The sequence below is a fragment of the Lithobates pipiens genome, unplaced genomic scaffold (genome assembly GCF_037356315.1).
Source record: "Lithobates pipiens isolate NorthernLeopardFrog02 unplaced genomic scaffold, aLitPip1_a1.2 Scaffold_23, whole genome shotgun sequence".
NCBI lineage: Eukaryota > Metazoa > Chordata > Amphibia > Anura > Ranidae > Lithobates > Lithobates pipiens.
In genome coordinates, this window is record NW_027507785.1 from 17,538,562 (window position 1) to 17,556,570 (window position 18,009).

Consider the following 18,009-nt stretch of genomic DNA (forward strand, 5'->3'; position numbering starts at 1 on the left):
GTGTACTGTGCTTGCTTGACATCCTATGCTCTGCCCTGCTGCCCCCATGTGTACTGTGCTTGCTTGACATCCTATGCTCTGCCCTGCTGCCCCCATGTGTACTGTGCTTGCTTGACATCCTATGCTCTGCCCTGCTGCCCCCTGTGTACTGTGCTTGCTTGACATCCTATGCTCTGCCCTGCTGCCCCATGTGTACTGTGCTTGCTTGACATCCTATGCTCTGCTTTGCTGCCCCCTGTGTACTGTGCTTGCTTGACCTCCTATGCTCTGCTGCCCCCATGTGTACTGTGCTTGCTTGACATCCTATGCTCTGCTGCCCCCATGTGTACTGTGCTTGCTTGACATCCTATGCTCTGCTGCCCCCATGTGTACTGTGCTTGCTTGACATCCTATGCTCTGCCCATGCTGCCCCCTGTGTACTGTTTATCTCAGATTCGACCCAGAATTAAGGCATCCACGCAGTGCAACCCTGGGGGGGTGGTTGGTGGGGGCTTTGTGTGAGTGTGGAGACAGGGACACAGGCGGGCGCTGTGATCTCCTGTCACCCGGGTGCCCCTTGAGTTGTCTGTCTGCCCCTGGGTGAGACTCGTGTGGTGTTGGGTAGACAGATGACGGACTCTTCTCTCCTCTGCAGGATGCTGTATGATTATGTCACCCGAAAGAGGAAGGAGAATCAAAGCGCTCAAGTACACGTTACCTACCTGGTGACCGGGAAATGTGTGACCGAGGGGTTTCCGGTGAGTAGGATTCATCCCAGAGATCGTTATTGGTGGCGAAGGCTCCAGTCATCGGCTTCCTATGTTTCTGACTGGTGACGTGAAATGGCCGAGATCAAAAATAGGATAAAAAAAAATAAAAAAAACTCAAACTCTGGGAACCACAGCGATTTTTGTGGGGGTCCCACATCGCACTTGCCTCTTAGGCAGTTCACACTGACATCTGCGAATCGCTGCGGGTGTCAGTGTAAAGTTAATGACACCCCCAGATCAGTTCGCAGAACACGGTGCAAACTGTGAAATCGGACAGGAATCCGTTCACACGCATGCAATCCGATTCCAGTGCGCACCAAAAAGTGTTCAGCACCATTTGGTTGCGAATGTGATGCGACTTCAAACTGGATGAATTTGCATCGCACAGACATTGCGTGTGATCTGCACAGGGATGCGGTGCAAATCACATGTGATGTCTGGCATCGCATGTGTGTGAATCCAGCCTTACTGTCTTACTTTAACCACTGGAAGGTTTTACCCCCTTCATGACCAGGCCGTTTTCTGCTATTCAGCACAGCTATCCCCCCACAAATAGAACTTTCTTTTGGTGGTATTTGATAACCTCTGTTTTTTTTTTTTTTTTTTTTTTTCCCCCATATAAACTAAAAAATATTGAAGATGATGACATTTCATAAATTAAGGCTGTAATGTTTTCTACTGCAGTGGTCATCAGCTCCTGTCCTCAGGGCCCAATAACAGGCCAGGTTTGCAAGATACCTGAAACGCATCACATGTGATATCATTTGCTGTTCAGTGATTGCAGTATTCTAGTCGGCATCTCCCCCAAGGTAATACAGAAAACCTGGCCTGTTAGTGGGTCCTGAGGACAGGGTTGATGACCACTGATCTACATAAAAATCCCAATAAGTGTAAATGAATTGGTTTGTGTACAAGTTGTAGACTCTACAAACTTTGGTATGCATTTAGAAAATTGGTCAATGTTGATGTTCTGATGGCCGATGAGTATAAATGACCCATTTTGTAGACGGTCCAAGGTATTTAGTAAGGGGCATGGACTTTTTTTTTTTTTTTTTTTTTTTAGCCTGGGATCGCACTGAATTCAGATGCGGCTCACAGCAGGGGTCCGGTGCATCCCCGTTCTCCATTTCAGGCCCGAATTTTTGGCTGAATTCAGACCTGAAACTGAGCCAATCACACAAGACTCCGCAATTCGCCCCGCAGCCACCACGGAGATGTCTGAACCGGCTCCAGTCTCCTGTAATGCGAATTGGGGGGAACCACATCCAATTTGCATCAGTGTGAACCCAGCCTCAAGTTGTAATTTTTTTTTTTTTTTAACCACTTCAGCCCCAGAAGGATTTACCCCCTTCCTGACTAGAGCACTTTTTGCGAATCGGCACTGCGTCGCTTTAACTGACAATTGTGCGATGTTGCATCAAAACAAAATTGACGCCCTTTTTTTCCCCACAAATAGAGCTTTCTTTTGGTGGTATTTGATCACCAATGCGGTTTTATTTTTCCCCAATCGTCTTTCAGGACAGCCACCTTAGAGAGACACCGGCTCCTCCCCTCTGAGGAAACACCGCCTTCATTTTCATAATTTAAGCCTCCTCCTCCCTTCGTTCCTCAGTTATGGTGTTTCCTCCAGCGGGGAGACACGGCCAAGGAACCTTAAAGCTGAATTCGGTTGGTGAAACTGAAGCTATCCGAGCGGAGCCCCGGCCCCGTTCGGCTATTCGACCGTTTATCGGTCGGTCCGGGACAGTCCTATCAGCGGGGAGCTGAAGTGTTCGTACTGTCCATATACCCTAAACTCCGCTTGGGGAAAGCAGGAAGTTTATGGGGTCGTCCGTTCGTTCACCCGCGGGTGTTTCAACGGAACAAACAGTCCGGTCGGCTGGGGAAGCTGAAACTCGACTGACCTTTACACGCACTCCAATCTTCGCTTGGGGAAAGCAGGAAGTCTTTGGAGAGGTTCATCCCTGCGTTTCGTCCAGTGGGGCGCTGAACGAAGGCGTCCAGGGCTCCCCTGTGTATGCAGCCGGCTGGGAGCTGGAAGCCGGACCGGTAGGCAGGCGACGTCAGTTCCGGTGGGGGCGGACCCCTTCGTTCGATCCGCGTATTCCGGTTCCGGACGCGGCACGTGAAGGGGAACCTAGCGTTCGGCTGGTGCAGCCTCTCTTTCTACAGTTGCACAGGTAGCTGTTAGAGGCACGTTCGTACCACTCTTCCTCAACGGGAGAATGTCCGAAGCAGAGGCTTCAAGAACTCCCGGAGATAACAGCACCAGCCACTCAAAGGTAAGAGGAACCCTGGGGAGGTGTTCCCTTACTTGTATCCAGTAGCTCCACTGGTGTTCCTCCTTGGTGGTCGGGGGGAAGGGTAGTGCGTCTGGGATCCTGGTGATGGTTGATCCTAGGGTGGGGCACTCCCGGTGGTCCTCTATGTAGCGCTGGTGTTTCTTTTATTTTAGGCTTATGCTGCTCATTCCTGTGTTTTGTGTCTTTCAGAAAGCCACGAGCAAGTCCCCCCATGGTTCTAAGAAGAAGTGCCCTTCATGTAGAACTCCTATGGGAGACTCCTGGTCCAAAGCAGTTTGTAAACAATGTATTGAGGATTTACTTAGGGAACAGGCAGCAGAGCAGGGTGCAGATCTGGTAGCTTCTATGAAGGAACTCTCTGGTACCTTTCAGTCCTTCAAAAACTTTTTCTCCAGTTTCCAGTGGCCCCAGCCCTTAAGCACTCCTACACCAGCGCAGCAGAGTGTACCATCCAGCCCCGCGGACGTTCCTCCTACAGGGGGAGAGAATCCAGGGGGTCCCAGGGAGGAAGCTGAGGAAGAAATTGACAGTGTCGTTTCAGACTCCCAGGGGGAGTCTGACGCCGAGGTGTTGGATGGGGAATCCAACAGAGTCTCGAGGTATAAGCTTTCCCTGGAGGATGTGGATGAGCTCTTGGGGGCTATTCATACCACTTTAGGCATCCAAGAAGAAACTAAGACATTGTCACTCCATGATCAGATGTACAAGGGCATGGGGGAACAAAAAAAGCGGGTGTTCCCAGTGCATAACGTCTTGATCGATACCATCAAGAACGAATGGCGGGATCCCGAAAGGAAACCTTTCTTTTCCGGGGCATTAAGACGAAGGTTTCCTTTTTCGGAGGAAGAGACTCTCGTCTGGAATAAATCTCCCAGATTAGACGCTGCTTTTTCCCAGGTGTCCAGACACACGGATCTATCCTTTGAAGATATGGGGGTACTTACTAACCCTATGGATCGAAGGATGGACTGCCTTCTTAAAAGGGCCTGGGATTCATCACAGGGAAATCTTAAGCCAGCCATGGCAACCACAGTGGTGGCCCGCAACATGGAGTATTGGCTCACCCAGATTAGCGCACACATTGAAGCAGGGACAACAAAGGAGACTATTCTCTCCTCCTTTCCCATGCTTCTTAAAGGGATAGCCTACATAGCGGACGCTTCGGCTGAATCCGTGAGAATATCGGCAAGGTCCTTGGCTCTGACCAACTCTGCCAGGAGAGCCTTATGGCTGAAGACCTGGCCTGGAGACAATGCGTCCAAACTTAAACTTTGTGGAATCCCCTTTACAGGAGATCTACTGTTTGGATCAGGTCTTGAAGCGGTGCTAGATCGCACAGCAGACAAGAGAAAGGCCTTTCCTGTTAAAAGGAAATTTGGGGAACAAGCCAAAAGAAGGACTCGTCCCCAGAAAAGGGTTGTTGCCTCCCGTACTGTTCAGCAGAAGAAAGGTTGGGGACTCAAGAGCAAGGGCCCCGGGGGAGCAATTTTTCGCCCTCCTGAACAGCCCAAGAAATCTCAGTGACAGGGTCACGGTGGGAGGAAGGTTGGGGGCCTTCCTCCCACAGTGGGAAATGATTTCCTCCAATCAGTTTGTCTTGGGGATCGTCAGAGAAGGCTACCATTTGGAGTTTTCAGAGCTCCCTCCTCTGAGGTTCCTTGTCACCGAGCTGCCAAAATGCGCAGAAAAGTCAGCTGCCCTTCTTTCCTCCCTGCAGGAGGTGGTAGTACGGGTTCCAGTAGGAGAGACGAACAGAGGCTTCTACTCTCACGTTTTCGTGGTTCGCAAGCCTTCGGGAAAATTCAGGCTCATCCTGAACCTGAAGCCTCTGAATGTCTCAGTTACCTACAGAAGGTTTCGGATGGATTCGGTTTACTCAGTAAAAGCACTCCTTCCACCGAACTGTTTTATGGCATCAATAGATCTGAAAGATGCATACTTGCATATTCCCATCGCAAAGTCCCACCAGCGTTTTCTCAGGCTAGCAGTGAGAACTCCGTTGGAAGTACTACACCTTCAGTTCAGAGCACTTCCTTTCGGGCTATCCTCTTCCCCCCGGATCTTCACCAAAGTGATGGCAGAAGTTCTGGCATTTCTGCGTCTCAGGGGAATCTCGGTGATCGCATATCTCGACGATCTTCTTCTGTTTGCACCTTCCCCAACGCAGTTAATTCAGGATTTACAGGTTACAAGAAACTTGTTAGTAAGCCTGGGTTGGCTCCTGAACCTGGAGAAATCCAACTTAATTCCTTCCCAGAGGGTCACCTTCCTGGGGTACGTGTTGGACTCAACAGTTCAAAGGGTCTTTCTTCCCTTGGAGAAAATTCAAAAGGTAGACAAGGCTCTGTTGTTCCTTCAGGGCAACCACCAGATCTCCGTAAGGAAGATCATGTCGGCACTAGGGTTGCTGACATCCGCTCTTCCAGCGGTTCAGTGGGCGGGGTTACATTACCGCCCTCTACAGTTGTTTGTTCTGAAAATTTGGGATCACAGCCAGGGATCTTTGGATTCTCTGGTTTCGATTCCAGATCAGGTAAAGAGGTCCCTCTGGTGGTGGAGGAAGGGAGCAAATTTGTCCCAAGGTCTAGAGTGGGACATGCCAACCTCCAGGGTGGTCACGACCGATGCAAGCAGCTCAGGTTGGGGAGCACACCTAGATTCCCGGTTAATACAGGGTATTTGGGAAAAGAGGGACTCGAGGAGATCCTCGAATTGGAGGGAGCTGAGGGCAGTAGATCTAGCTCTCAGGACCTTTCAGAAAGAGCTCCGGGGGAATCACGTAAGGGTAAGGTCGGACAATTCCTCGGTGGTAGCTTACATCAACAGACAGGGGGGCACCAGGAGCAAATCCTTATGGGCCCTAGCGGAAGCCATCCTCAGATGGGCCGAAGCAAATATCCTGTCCCTTTCAGCAATCCACTTGAAGGGAGAACAAAATCAGGTGGCAGATTTTCTCAGCAGGAGAACTCTGAGAGAAGGCAATTGGGTTCTCAAACAGGAAATATTCGAAATGATCACCCAGAGATGGGGGATTCCCTCAATAGATCTCTTTGCCGCAAGAGAAAACGCGAAAGTAGCCACTTTCTTCTCCATAAACAGGGGGGACGGGGCATTGGCGGTGGACGCACTAGCACAGAGTTGGGGTTTCTCCAAGTGCTATGCCTTCCCCCCCTCCCGTGCTCATTCCGGCAGTATTAAGGAAGTTTCAAGTGGAGAACACTACCCTCATTCTAATTGCACCTCACTGGCCCAGGAGGCCGTGGTTCTCGATCCTGAAGGGCCTGTCTGTAGAACCCCCCTGGATTCTCCCATTGCAGGAGGATCTCCTGTCTCAGGGTCCGGTGTTATGTCCTCAGGTAGGACGATGGAACCTGGCAGCGTGGCTTCTGAGGAAGAATTACTGAAAGCCAAGGGCTTCTCAGACCGGTTGGTAGCCACTCTTCTAAACTGTAGGAAAAAGGAAACCCAGTCCATTTACTTAAACCGCCTCCATACCTTTATCAGCTGGTGTTCAGAGGGTTCCTTCAACGTGCACAGCCCTGTAGCCGTTCTAGAGTTCCTACAGGCAGGGGCGGATAAGGGGTTAGCGTTTGGAACACTAAAGGGTCAGGTTTCCGCTTTGAGCGTGTTTTTGGAGAAACATCTAGCGTCAGATCCTTGGGTCGTAAGGTTTTTCAGGGCCCTAGGTAGGAAGAGGCCAGTTGCAAGCTCCCACTTCCCAGTCTGGGATCTTTCTTTAGTTTTACAGGTTCTCACAGGGGAACCTTTTGAGCCATTAGAATCTTGCTCGTTAAAGCTGATCACTCTCAAAACGGTGTTTTTGGTGGCGATCACTACAGCAAGGAGAGTAAGTGAACTCGAAGCCCTTTCTGTCAGGGCTCCCTTTTTTCAGGTTTTTCCGGATCGTCTGGTTTTGAAGATGGATCCGGCCTTTTTACCTAAGGTAGCCTCTAGTTTCCACAGGATGCAGGAGATTGTGCTACCTACATTTTGTTCAAATCCAGTTAGAGAACAGGAACACATTTTTCACAGGCTGGATGTTAGAAGATGTGTTCTTTATTATTTAGACTGCACAAGTCAGTTCAGAAAGACTGATTCGCTTTTTGTTTTATTTTCAGGGGCCAGGAAGGGTTCCAAAGCCTCTAGGCGTACGATAGCTAGATGGTTAAGGTTAGCCATTGGGCAGGCATACGTGGCAGGGGGATTAGATCCTCCAGCTGGGATTAGAGCACACTCAACCCGGGCAGTGGCAACTTCTCAGGCAGAGTGGGCTGGTGCATCTCCGGAACAGATCTGTAGAGCTGCAACGTGGTCCAGTTTTTCTACGTTTGTGAGACACTATAGACTGGATCTTCTGTCAGCCAAAGACCAAGCCTTTGGTCGTAAGGTGCTGCAGGCAGTAGTCCCACCCTAAGGTAATATACTCGCTTATCCTCTCTAAGGTGGCTGTCCTGAAAGACGATTGGGGAAAAATGGAATTACGTACCGGTAATGTCCTTTTCCAGGAGTCTTTCAGGACAGCACCGGTTCCCACCCAAATTGTTGCAGATCATCGGGAACTCATTACATGAGGCCGTCAGGTAAGACTTAAAAAGTTTATTTGTTTGACGTGTTCTTGTGTCTCCCCAGTTGGCTGGAGGTACTCTGGAAGAACTGAGGAACGAAGGGAGGAGGAGGCTTAAATTATGAAAATGAAGGCGGTGTTTCCTCAGAGGGGAGGAGCCAGTGTCTCTCTAAGGTGGCTGTCCTGAAAGACTCCTGGAAAAGGACATTACCGGTACGTAATTCCATTTTTTGCGCTACAAACAAAAAAAAAAGTGAAATTTTTGAAAAAAAAAAAAAAAGCAATATTTTTTTACTTTTTGCTATAATAAATATCCCCCAAAAATATATAAACGCAAATTTTTTTCGGCAGATATATGTATTCTTCTACATGTCTGGTAAAAAACAAAATAAGCGTATATTGATTGGTTTTTTACGCAAAAGTTGCAGCATATAGGGTATGGTTTTATAGCATTTTTTTTTTATTAGTAATGGTGGTGATATATATATATATATATATATATATATATATATATATATATATATATATATATATATATATATATATATATATATATATATATATATATATATATATATATATATATATATATATATATATATTTTGGGACCATTGTCGCTTATATAGCGATCAGTGCTATAAAAATCCACTGATTACCGTGTATAAATGAATAAGTGTGTCCTAACTGGGGGGGGGGTGGGCTACTACTCGCATGACAGAGATTGCTGCTCCCGATGTGAGAGCAGTGATCTCTGTCCTCCTGTGTCACTAGGTAGAATGGGGGAAATGCCTTGTTGACATCTCCCCGTTCTTCCGCTTTGTGACACGATTGCAGCAATCGAGTCAGCAGGACCCACAGTCACAGAGCACGCGGCCGGCGCGCACCCACAATGCTGCCTCTTAAAGGGGACATACCCGTTTGCCCAGCTGTGCCATTGTGCCGACGTATAGCACTGGTCAGCATGTGGTTAATAATGCAGAATGTATTTTTTTATTATTATTTTTTTTTTCATAAGACTGGTGATTTGTCACCATATTAACATTGTACTTCTCTGATTCTAGACTTCGGCATGCAGGGGGCACGTTGCTTCTGCTGCTGATGTGTGGGTCCCCGGGACTCGCTGTCCTCCAGCACCCCACCGATCATGTGTAAACCACACAGGATGTGGATATGTAAACAAGGCAGATCCCAGTTCTGGGGGGGGGGGGGGGGTGGAGGAGGTGTGCATTCTCTAGATGTTTAACTCCTTCCCAGCCAGTGTCATTAGTACAGTGACAGTGCCTATTTTTAGTACTGATCACTGATGGTGTCAGTGTCCAATTGTCCTCTGCAATATCGCAGTCCCGGTATAAGTTGTTGATTGGCTGAGGGGGGTCAGACCTTGATGTCTTCTGCCTGTGTCAGGCAGTGACGGAGAGGCAGACAGGATGAAAGAGAGAATAGTGTACAAAGCCACGTATTGTATCTGTATACAATAAAGGGAATACAAAGCTCCCTGTGAATGGCTGAGCATGACGATTTGGTTGTGGGTGTGTGGAAGTCCCCATCTCACTGCTGGGCCTCTGTGTGTGGAAGCGGTGATCTTTCTGTGGATTTCTGATATTCCCAGTTAAATGACATCTATTCTTTCTCCAAAGCTGATGCTTGTTGCTGATTGGAGTGCTCTAGCTGCGATTTGCGTAGAGGGTGTAGATTTATTGCTTTCACACAGAAAGTATCCTTCCCTGCAGCATGCTGGCAGAGAACGGGCTTTTCTACTCAGGCCATTGTTGTTTTCTAAAGAAAACGGACCATAAAGATTTTGCACATTTTTTTATTTTAAGATATTTGGCTTATTTAAGCCTCATTAACATGGGAGGTAAAAAACAAAAACACTGTGTAGAGATGTGTGCCGGGTCTATTTTTGCCCACGTGTGGACAACATATTTAAAGTGTGCAAAAGTAACCCCCTACTATTGTTTTCAGGGAAGCCGCCATCTTGGCCTCTGTTTTAATCTACAACTGCCCTGATGCTGCACATGTGATCAGTTATGACACCAGCCATTGGATGGTTTGACAGTTTGGTTGAGAGCACAACCAATGGGAGTGTTACATTTCCGGCACGTTCCATTTTATGGATGGGTTTACTTCCGCTTTAACCAGTGCCGCCTGGCCTATAGTCCAAAGACGGCCAGGTAGGACTGCTCTAGTTCTGGGTTCATATGATGTCCTCCCCAGGTCGTGCCCCCATGGGGCCCACGCTGCGGCACAATCTGTCGCCCACTGTTCTCTGGACACAGCGACTGACAGATAAGTGTTCTGGCCCACTGCTGGCACTATGTGATCACTCTAACCAATCATATCAGGTCACATGACAATTGTGCACAATGGATGGCTGCCATTCATGCCATTTATTGTGTTTGCTCTCTGTGATTGGTCGCAGTGCTCAAATGGCACAGACTGGGGCCAATCACAGCCCGTCTGTACTGTGTGATTAGCTGTGGCCAATCACAGCTATTTTCGATAGTAAACACTGAATTAATCGCTTTCCTTCAGTAAAAATGGTTGTTTATAACCGTGATATGCACTGTTATAAGAAATTATAGTGTGCAAAAATAATAATAAAAAAAAAAATAAATAATAAAAAAAAGAAATCCTGTTCTCCTCCCCAGAGTAGTAAAGTGTTACTATGGTAAGTGTGCCAAAAATAAACACACAGGACAAAAAAAAAAAAATATATTATATAATATATTTTAAAATTTATAAAATATATATAAATAAATATACATATATATATTGTAGACATGTCACTGGAGAAGTGGTTGAGGGGGTGTACATCTCACCTAGGTTGCTACACAGTGTGAGATGGTAAGTCCAGGATGGATCAGTTTCTCAGCAGCAATATGCTGCTGAGTTGTTATTTAATCTTGCCGGGCCTGGGTTTATATGGAATGGCAGGTAGGTTTGGTAGAGGGACCTGTCATTCCACACCCCCCGGTCCAGTTCTGGGTTTTGGATCAGGTGAGCTTTGATCCTAATTAGCCTGGGAAGGTAAAGGCTCTGCGGGGCCTGCAGGTGATTGCTCTCAGCCTGGGAATGAACAGTCTGTGTTGGGGGAAGCTGCGAGCGCAGCCATTGCTGGAGCTAAAACTCACCCTGCGATATCCAGGCGAAAGACGCTGTGTTTATAAGTGTCAGATAGGTGAGAAGAACCTGTTAGTAAGCGCCCAGCCGGGCTAGGTTGTTTTTTTTAATTTATTTCTGTTGTACTTAAAAAGCACGGTGTTGCCGTATATTTTTGTTTGTTGGACTGTTTGTACCACGAATAAACGCCAAGGTCTGCTTTATAAATTCCAAGTCTGCTGTGAACTGTGTCCAAACTCACCCTACCCCGGGAAGATCCCCTACAATATATATATTTATATATATATATTATATATAATACAAATTTAAAAAAATATATATATATGTGTGTGTATAAAGTATATTTTAAAATTTGTAATACACACACACACTTTAAAATATATTATATAATATATTTTATTTTATTTTTTTCGTCCTTTGTGTTTATTTTTGGCACACTTACCATAGTAACACTTTACTACTCTGGGGAGGAGGACGGGATTTTTTTTCTTATTTTTGCACACTATAATTGCTTATTGTTTAAAACATTTTAATTTTTTTTTCTTTTTTTCTTTTCTTTTTTTTTTTTTTTCTTTCTCACACTGCCACCAGTCAGTGTCCCTGATCGCCGCTTATAGCAGTGTAGTACAACATCATCATTTAAGATGTATAGTATGTGTGAATTTTTTTAAATAAAAATGTGAAGAAAAAAAAAACCTTTAATTTCTTCATTTATATTATTGTGACAAAATGTTACAACTTCAAAAAACTTGCCATGCCTCTTACTAAGTACCTAGGACTGTCTACAAAGAGGGGGGTTATTTCTACTGTCCTGGCATTTTTGGGCCGTCAGTACATCAGGATTGATCAATTTCCATATATATATATCCAATAGTTTGTATAACTTTCCTACAGACTAAATATACACTGATTTGGATTATTTTCACCAAAGAAAAGTAGCAGAATACATTTTGGCTCAGGCCTCTTTCACACGGGTGGCTGTTCTGCCGCTGTTTTAAAAGCATGTTTTGTTATTTTGAAATTCCGAGACTCCAGGCACAACGATCAGTTGCAGTTGTAGATTGCGATTAGCTGCGTTTTACATGCGGCTGCGTGTTTAGCTGCATTGGAACATTCTTACCATTTTTGATGTGCTTCCTGTGGTTTTTCTTTCCTTTGTTTCTGCTGCTGTCTGCAGGAGAAATAGTACACTGCGATTTACCTGCGGTTATGTGCCGATGGCTGCAATAAATCGGTCCTGGACGCAGTCAAATTAAATTTTTTTCCAACCGCACAAAACCCCATGTAAGGAAACCATTGCTAAATGCAGTGTGTGTGAATGGGGCCATAGGAAAGCATTGTGTGAGTTTAGCTGCGGTAGATAATACCTTAATCTATCCGCAGCTAAAAGCTGAATTCTATCCTCGCGTGTGAAAGGGGCCTTACATTCCTGAAGAAAGATGACATTTGCAAAATTTTATAACCTTTTCCAAAATTTTCAGTCTTCTTGACCATGCAATCGTCATTTTAAAATGTGACAGCACTGAAAATTGGACTGGGCAGGAAGGGGGTAAAAGTGCCCTGTATTACATTGGGGGCTGTCATGTAGCGCTGCGTTTAGCAACATAACAAATCGAGCAGAGATGTGCCAGATTCTGCATTTCTACTACATATAAATGCATTTAAACGCATCTAGCTAATTTTCTCCAAGGATGGTGGCACTGGAAAAAGTGTTGTCTTATTTTTTAATTTAAAAAAGTGTGTTTGTAAGACCGCGGCGCAAATACGGTGTGACACAAAGTATTGCAACAACCGCAATTTTATTCTGTAGGGTGCTAGAAAAAAATAATACATGTATGTATATAATGTTTGGGGGATTTAAATATATATTTATTACAGTTTTTAACTTGTAAACAACAAATCTCAGATGTTTAGTAAATGTACTTTAAGTCATTGTAAGTTTGCACTCAGTTTCACTGTTCTCTTGTCCTTTCAGTACCACAAGGTGGCAGTAGTGAAGGAGGAAAAGCTTGAAGGTACATGCAGTTATTTTTATAAGACTTTTTTTATTATTTTTAAGGCACATTTTTTTTCTTCTTGCGCCATTTTTATTCATTATTTTTTATTTTGTAGCAACCAAATCTAAGCTGGCGTTGGTGGCTAACATCCATGTGTATAGCGTGCAGAAAGCCACACTAAAGGACAGCGCTCCGCTCTTCAATACAGACTATGATATTGTGAAGAATAATCTCCAGAACTGTAACAAGTATGTGATGAGCACCTCACAGGGTCTACTTTTGGTTTGGGCCTCATTCACATGGGTGTACTAAAGAATATACATATGCAAAGGGATATGTTTGCCCTCAAAGGATGCACATGTGTTCTGTGTATTGACATCCATGTGGGTACAAGTCCCAAACGCAAGCAGGGTGAGATGCAGCGGTGGCACAGACACAGCTGCTACTCCCAATTTGACATCCATGTGGGTACAAGTCTCTAAATGTAGACAGCGTGAGTGTGGAGTCTGTTTTGCACCTGTATAGATGTCAGATTGGGAGCTGCAGTTGCACAGACGCAGCTGCTGCTCCCAATTTGACATCTATACAGCTGCAAAACATCCTAAATGGCAATAAATGGGACTGCCCGCACTCAGACCTGGAACAGCTGTGCATCCCGTGAGGGTAAAGATGGCCCTTGGCACGTGTGTATGCCTGTGTGAACAGGGAGACTTGTGCTACCTGTCAGATCCTGACCATTTTATTACCTTGTCCCAGGTTCAGCGCTATCCAGTGTCCGGACGCCGTCCCGCGTTCTGCTGAGGTGATGGCGCAGCTTCGGAATGTAAATGGGCAGACAACGCAAGAAGTAACCAGCGCTCCCAGGATCAATGGACACGCTTCACCCCCTGTTGCTAAAGTGGCCGCTCCGCAACCCAAGGGCATTATGGGAATGTTTGCACGCTCTACAGCCAAACCCCAGGAATCTTCAAAAGAGGCAAAGACAGAGCCCAAGGAAGCAGCAGTAAGTCCCGCTGTGTGAAAAGCATTCAATTGCCAATACACTGTGAAATGTATTATGGTTACTGCAGATTTGGTTTGTTTTTTTCTTTTTTTCTTTTTTCTTTTTTTATTTTTTTTTATGTGGCCTTAGCTTGGAGGTGTTGTACTCGGGTGATGCCTACAGGGCATGATCACCCTGGTACCCTTTTTCTTTTTTTTTGCCAACTTTTGGCTTTCTTATGATAACCAATGCGACTAAAAGCTGATCAGTTGTTATCACAAGCAGCAGGAGGGGACATCCCCCTTCCGCGGTTCACCCATCCCACTGGAAGACCCGAGCGACCAGCCGGCACATCCGCCGCCTGGCTGAAGTCCCGAACAAAGCCAGAATCGTCTTTGTTTGGGTCTCCGTTCTAGTAATCCAGAAGCGACGTCTTGACGCTTCCGATTTACTGAAGATTTAAAGGCTTCAAACAAAAAAAATTATGGCATTCAAAACTGCCAAATTTGGTTGTTTTTAAATGCAAAGGAGAGATTTGGAATCTTATAGACCCCCAGATCTCTGCATAAAGAGTACCGGCCTATTGGGCTGCATTCACACTACAGTGTTTTGAGGCGCAAATCTGTGTGTGAATGACAAATTGCAGAACTCGCATTTGGGATGCAATTCATTTGAATGACCCCTCAAATTGTGGTGCAGGTCTGCTTCGCTGCAATGCGCTCAGCATGTCGTCCACAAGAAGCTCCTGAACTTTTTATTGGGTGACATGCTTCCCACAATGCGGATTGCCGCACGGTCTATCGCGCGACAGTCGCGATTTGAGGTGTCATTCAAATGAATGGCATCTCGAATGGGAGTTCTGCGTCCTAACACTTCCTGTTCTAGGGTGACAACGCTGATCCTTCATAGATAAATTGCAGTGAGTGTTGTCACCCTAGGATAAGAAGTTTTTGCTGGTAGGATCACCAGAGAAAATATAGCAAAACAAGCCACCTGAAAAAAGAAAACGAATGCAGTCTACACATCTGAGGACTAGTAAGGAAATGTATTATGTGTTTTGTTTTTGGCTTTAGATGACTTTTACAGTTGCCCTATAGCTTGTCTTTAGGTGTAACCTTTATATCCTTCCTTTTTCTCCAGGCTCCGGAAACGAGCAGCAAATCCTCCACCAAGTCCAGAGCTATGGACAACTTCTTTGGCAAAGCATCACTAAGTAAGTCGTCCCTTATTGAGTTTTTGAAGCTGAACTTCAGGATAAGTAATCGGGGGGATATTTGTTTCAGCAGATATGTGGTGGTGCACAGCACCGGCACTGAATGTTTGTACTGTCAAGGGGTGCTTGTGCATGCAAATGAACACCCCAGAATATCTCCTACCACCCCCAAATGGTAGCTGCCATAGAGTCTCCTATACCCTCATTAGTGTTTAACCACTTAAGGACCGGAAGGATTGCCCCCTTAATGACCAGACCATTTTTTTTGCCATACGGTACTGCGTTGCTTTAACGTTGTATCCAAACAAAACTGTCCTTCCCCAATATAGTTATATTTTAATTTTTTTTGCTGTAATATCCAAAAAGAAACAAAACACATAAACACATTTTCTTTATGTGTGTGTATGTGTGTGTATATATATATATATATATATATATATATATATATATATATATATATATATATATATATATATATATATATATATATAATATATATTATATTATAAAAAAAAATTCTTGGTCAGAGCTAAAAAATAGCCACTGATTACTGTATAAATGACATTGGCAGGGAAGGGGTTAACACTAAGGGGCGATCAAGGGGTTAAGTGTTCCCAGAGGGGTGTTTCTAACTGGGGGCTGGGCTGACTGGAGGAGGAGAGAGATTGCTGTTCTTAATAACCAGGAACAGTAGATCTCACTCTATTCCCCTGACAGAACAGGGATCTGTTTGTTTACACCGACGGATCCCCCGTTCGACCTATCTCTGGAGCGATTGCGGGTGACCGGTGGACATAGAGTCCGCCAGGCTCGCTGTGTATGCGCTTGACATATAATGACGGCGCTTCGTGTGGCGGAGCCAACCTGCCGCAGTACAACTACGGCGGTAGGTTTTGAATTAGTTAAAGCCCAACTCTGGGGTGAAGGGAGGGTACCTACACCTATTCTGTGAGAAAATAATTCCTGTAGGTAAATATTGTCTAAATCCATTCCTCATATGTATTCCTAGCCTTCTCTCTGTGTAGGAGCTTCCTGTAATAGACTGGTCGCTGCTGCTCTTTCCTTGTGCAGGGTGACTGGTCTTGTCTCCACCCCCTCCTGTAGTTGTGTGCAAGCAGCTTGTAGTGGGTGGAGCCTGCTGGGCCACTCCTACAGCTCTGCTCTTCATAGGCTGTGTAAATCGCGGTGATATCACAACCACTTTAACCGTTTGAGCTCTGGAAGATTTTACCCCATTCACGGTCATTTTTTGCTATTGAGCACTGCTCTACTTTAAGTGGTGATTACGCGGTCATACAATGACCCAAATTCAATTTTAGTATCTTTTTGTATGAAAAAAAAAATAGAGCTTTCTTTTGGTGGTGGTAGTTGATCACGACTGGTGTCTTCATTTTTTACCAATAAAGACTGAAAATGTAGGAAAAATAAAACTATATTTTTTACTTTCTACTATAAAACCTGTCCAAAGAAAAAAAAAATCACATTTATTCATAAATTTATGTCAACATGTATTCTGTTGGTCCCAATAAGTGTATATTGATTTGTTTGCGTGAAAGTTATGGCATCTGCAAACTATGGGATATATATTGGAATTATTTATTTTTTCATATATACTACTAGTGGTGATGAGGGTTAAAATGATTGTAAAGATTTGTTTTATTTATATATTTTTTTTTTGTTTTGTTTTTTTAATAGCAAACATGTTATACTTGCCTCCTCTGTGCAAGAGTTTTTGCAGAGTGGCCCTGATCCTCCCCTTCTGGGGTCCCCCAGTGCGCTCCTGGCTCCTCCTCTTCAAATGCCCCCACGGAGAGCCGCTTTCCATTGACACAGACAGCAGGACTCAGCCCCATCCTATGCGTTAAGGTGAAAAAACACCTGCCAGTCACCGGCCCCCACTTTTCACTTACCTGAACCCTGAAAATTGACCAGGCAGGGACGCGCTGTCTCTTTGCCCGGGGGTTCACGGCTCTTGATTGAATTGATTGATAGCGCAGCCATTGGCTCCCTCTGCTGTCAATCAAATCCAATTACGCGGGTGCCAGGAGGTGGGGTGGAGTCATACATTGGCGCCGAATGCTGGATTCGGGAGCGCGCCCGCAAGGTAATCCCCCGGGAGAGCGCTTCTCCTAGAGCGGGGATCTGCAATTAGCGGACCTCCAGCTGATGCAGAACTACAAGTCCCATGAGGCATAGCAAGACTCTGACGGCCACAAGCATGACACCCAGAGGCAGAGGGATGGTGGGACTTTAGTCGTTTTGCAATAGCTGGAGGTCCGCTAATTGCATATCCCTGTCCTACAGGGTTATCTGATGCAGGGAGGAGGCGCTAGAAAAAAACAAAGCTGCACAGTGGAGGTAAGTATGATATGATGTTCAAAAAACACTTTAAGGTGAAGCACCTTCTGACATTACAGAGTGAAAGGTACAACGTTGGTTCTTTTCGCTCTGTCTACAGCAGTCTATGCTGCCTATCGCATCGTTAGCGGGCTCCCTGATAGGACGGGAAAGCCCTGTAGAGGGAGGCACCCTTCTGCCACCTGTAAAAGTGAACCAGCAGCTGATTAGCCACTCCGATAACTTTTACTAGAAAGAGTTGCCGGTGTGTCGTCAGGTTTGGCGACCTGTCAGAATTAGTAATGGAAGTAACGTTGGGTCGCTGCCATCTTGCTACACCTCACACTCGTCCACCGTAAGAATACACTGAGAAAGTGGCACGCGAACATCTTGTTACACCTATCGGAGTCTGGCATTTCACGCTTATTTTAATTACTTAAGGACCGAGCTTCTTTCTGAGATTTAAGTTAAAAAACATTTTTTTTTTTTTTTTGCTAGAAAATTACTTAGAACCCCTAACACCCTGGATAATAAAATGGCTGTCCTTGCAATACTTTGTCACGCTGTATTTGCGCCGTCGTCTTACAAGTGCACTCTTTTTATTTATTTTTTTAAAAAAGACAACGGTAACGTTAGCCCAATTTTTTATTTTTTTTATCTTGTGAAAGATAATGTTATGCCGAGTAAATTGATACCCAACATGTCACGCTTCAAAATTGTGCCCACTCGTGATATAGCGA

The 18,009-nt window shown here is 45.3% G+C and overlaps 1 protein-coding gene across 2 annotated transcripts in view; it reads left to right on the plus strand.

Annotated features, from left to right (window-relative positions):
- The window catches only part of POLD3 (DNA polymerase delta 3, accessory subunit), a 49,060-nt gene that overhangs the window by 11,811 nt on the left and 19,240 nt on the right, over positions 1 to 18,009 (plus strand). For both annotated transcript variants that reach the window (XM_077451223.1, XM_077451224.1), the window contains exons 3-7: positions 635 to 737; positions 12,716 to 12,755; positions 12,853 to 12,985; positions 13,494 to 13,740; positions 14,860 to 14,932. In XM_077451223.1, coding sequence (XP_077307349.1) covers positions 635 to 737; positions 12,716 to 12,755; positions 12,853 to 12,985; positions 13,494 to 13,740; positions 14,860 to 14,932 — 596 coding nt within the window. The remainder of the gene's footprint in view (positions 1 to 634; positions 738 to 12,715; positions 12,756 to 12,852; positions 12,986 to 13,493; positions 13,741 to 14,859; positions 14,933 to 18,009) is intronic.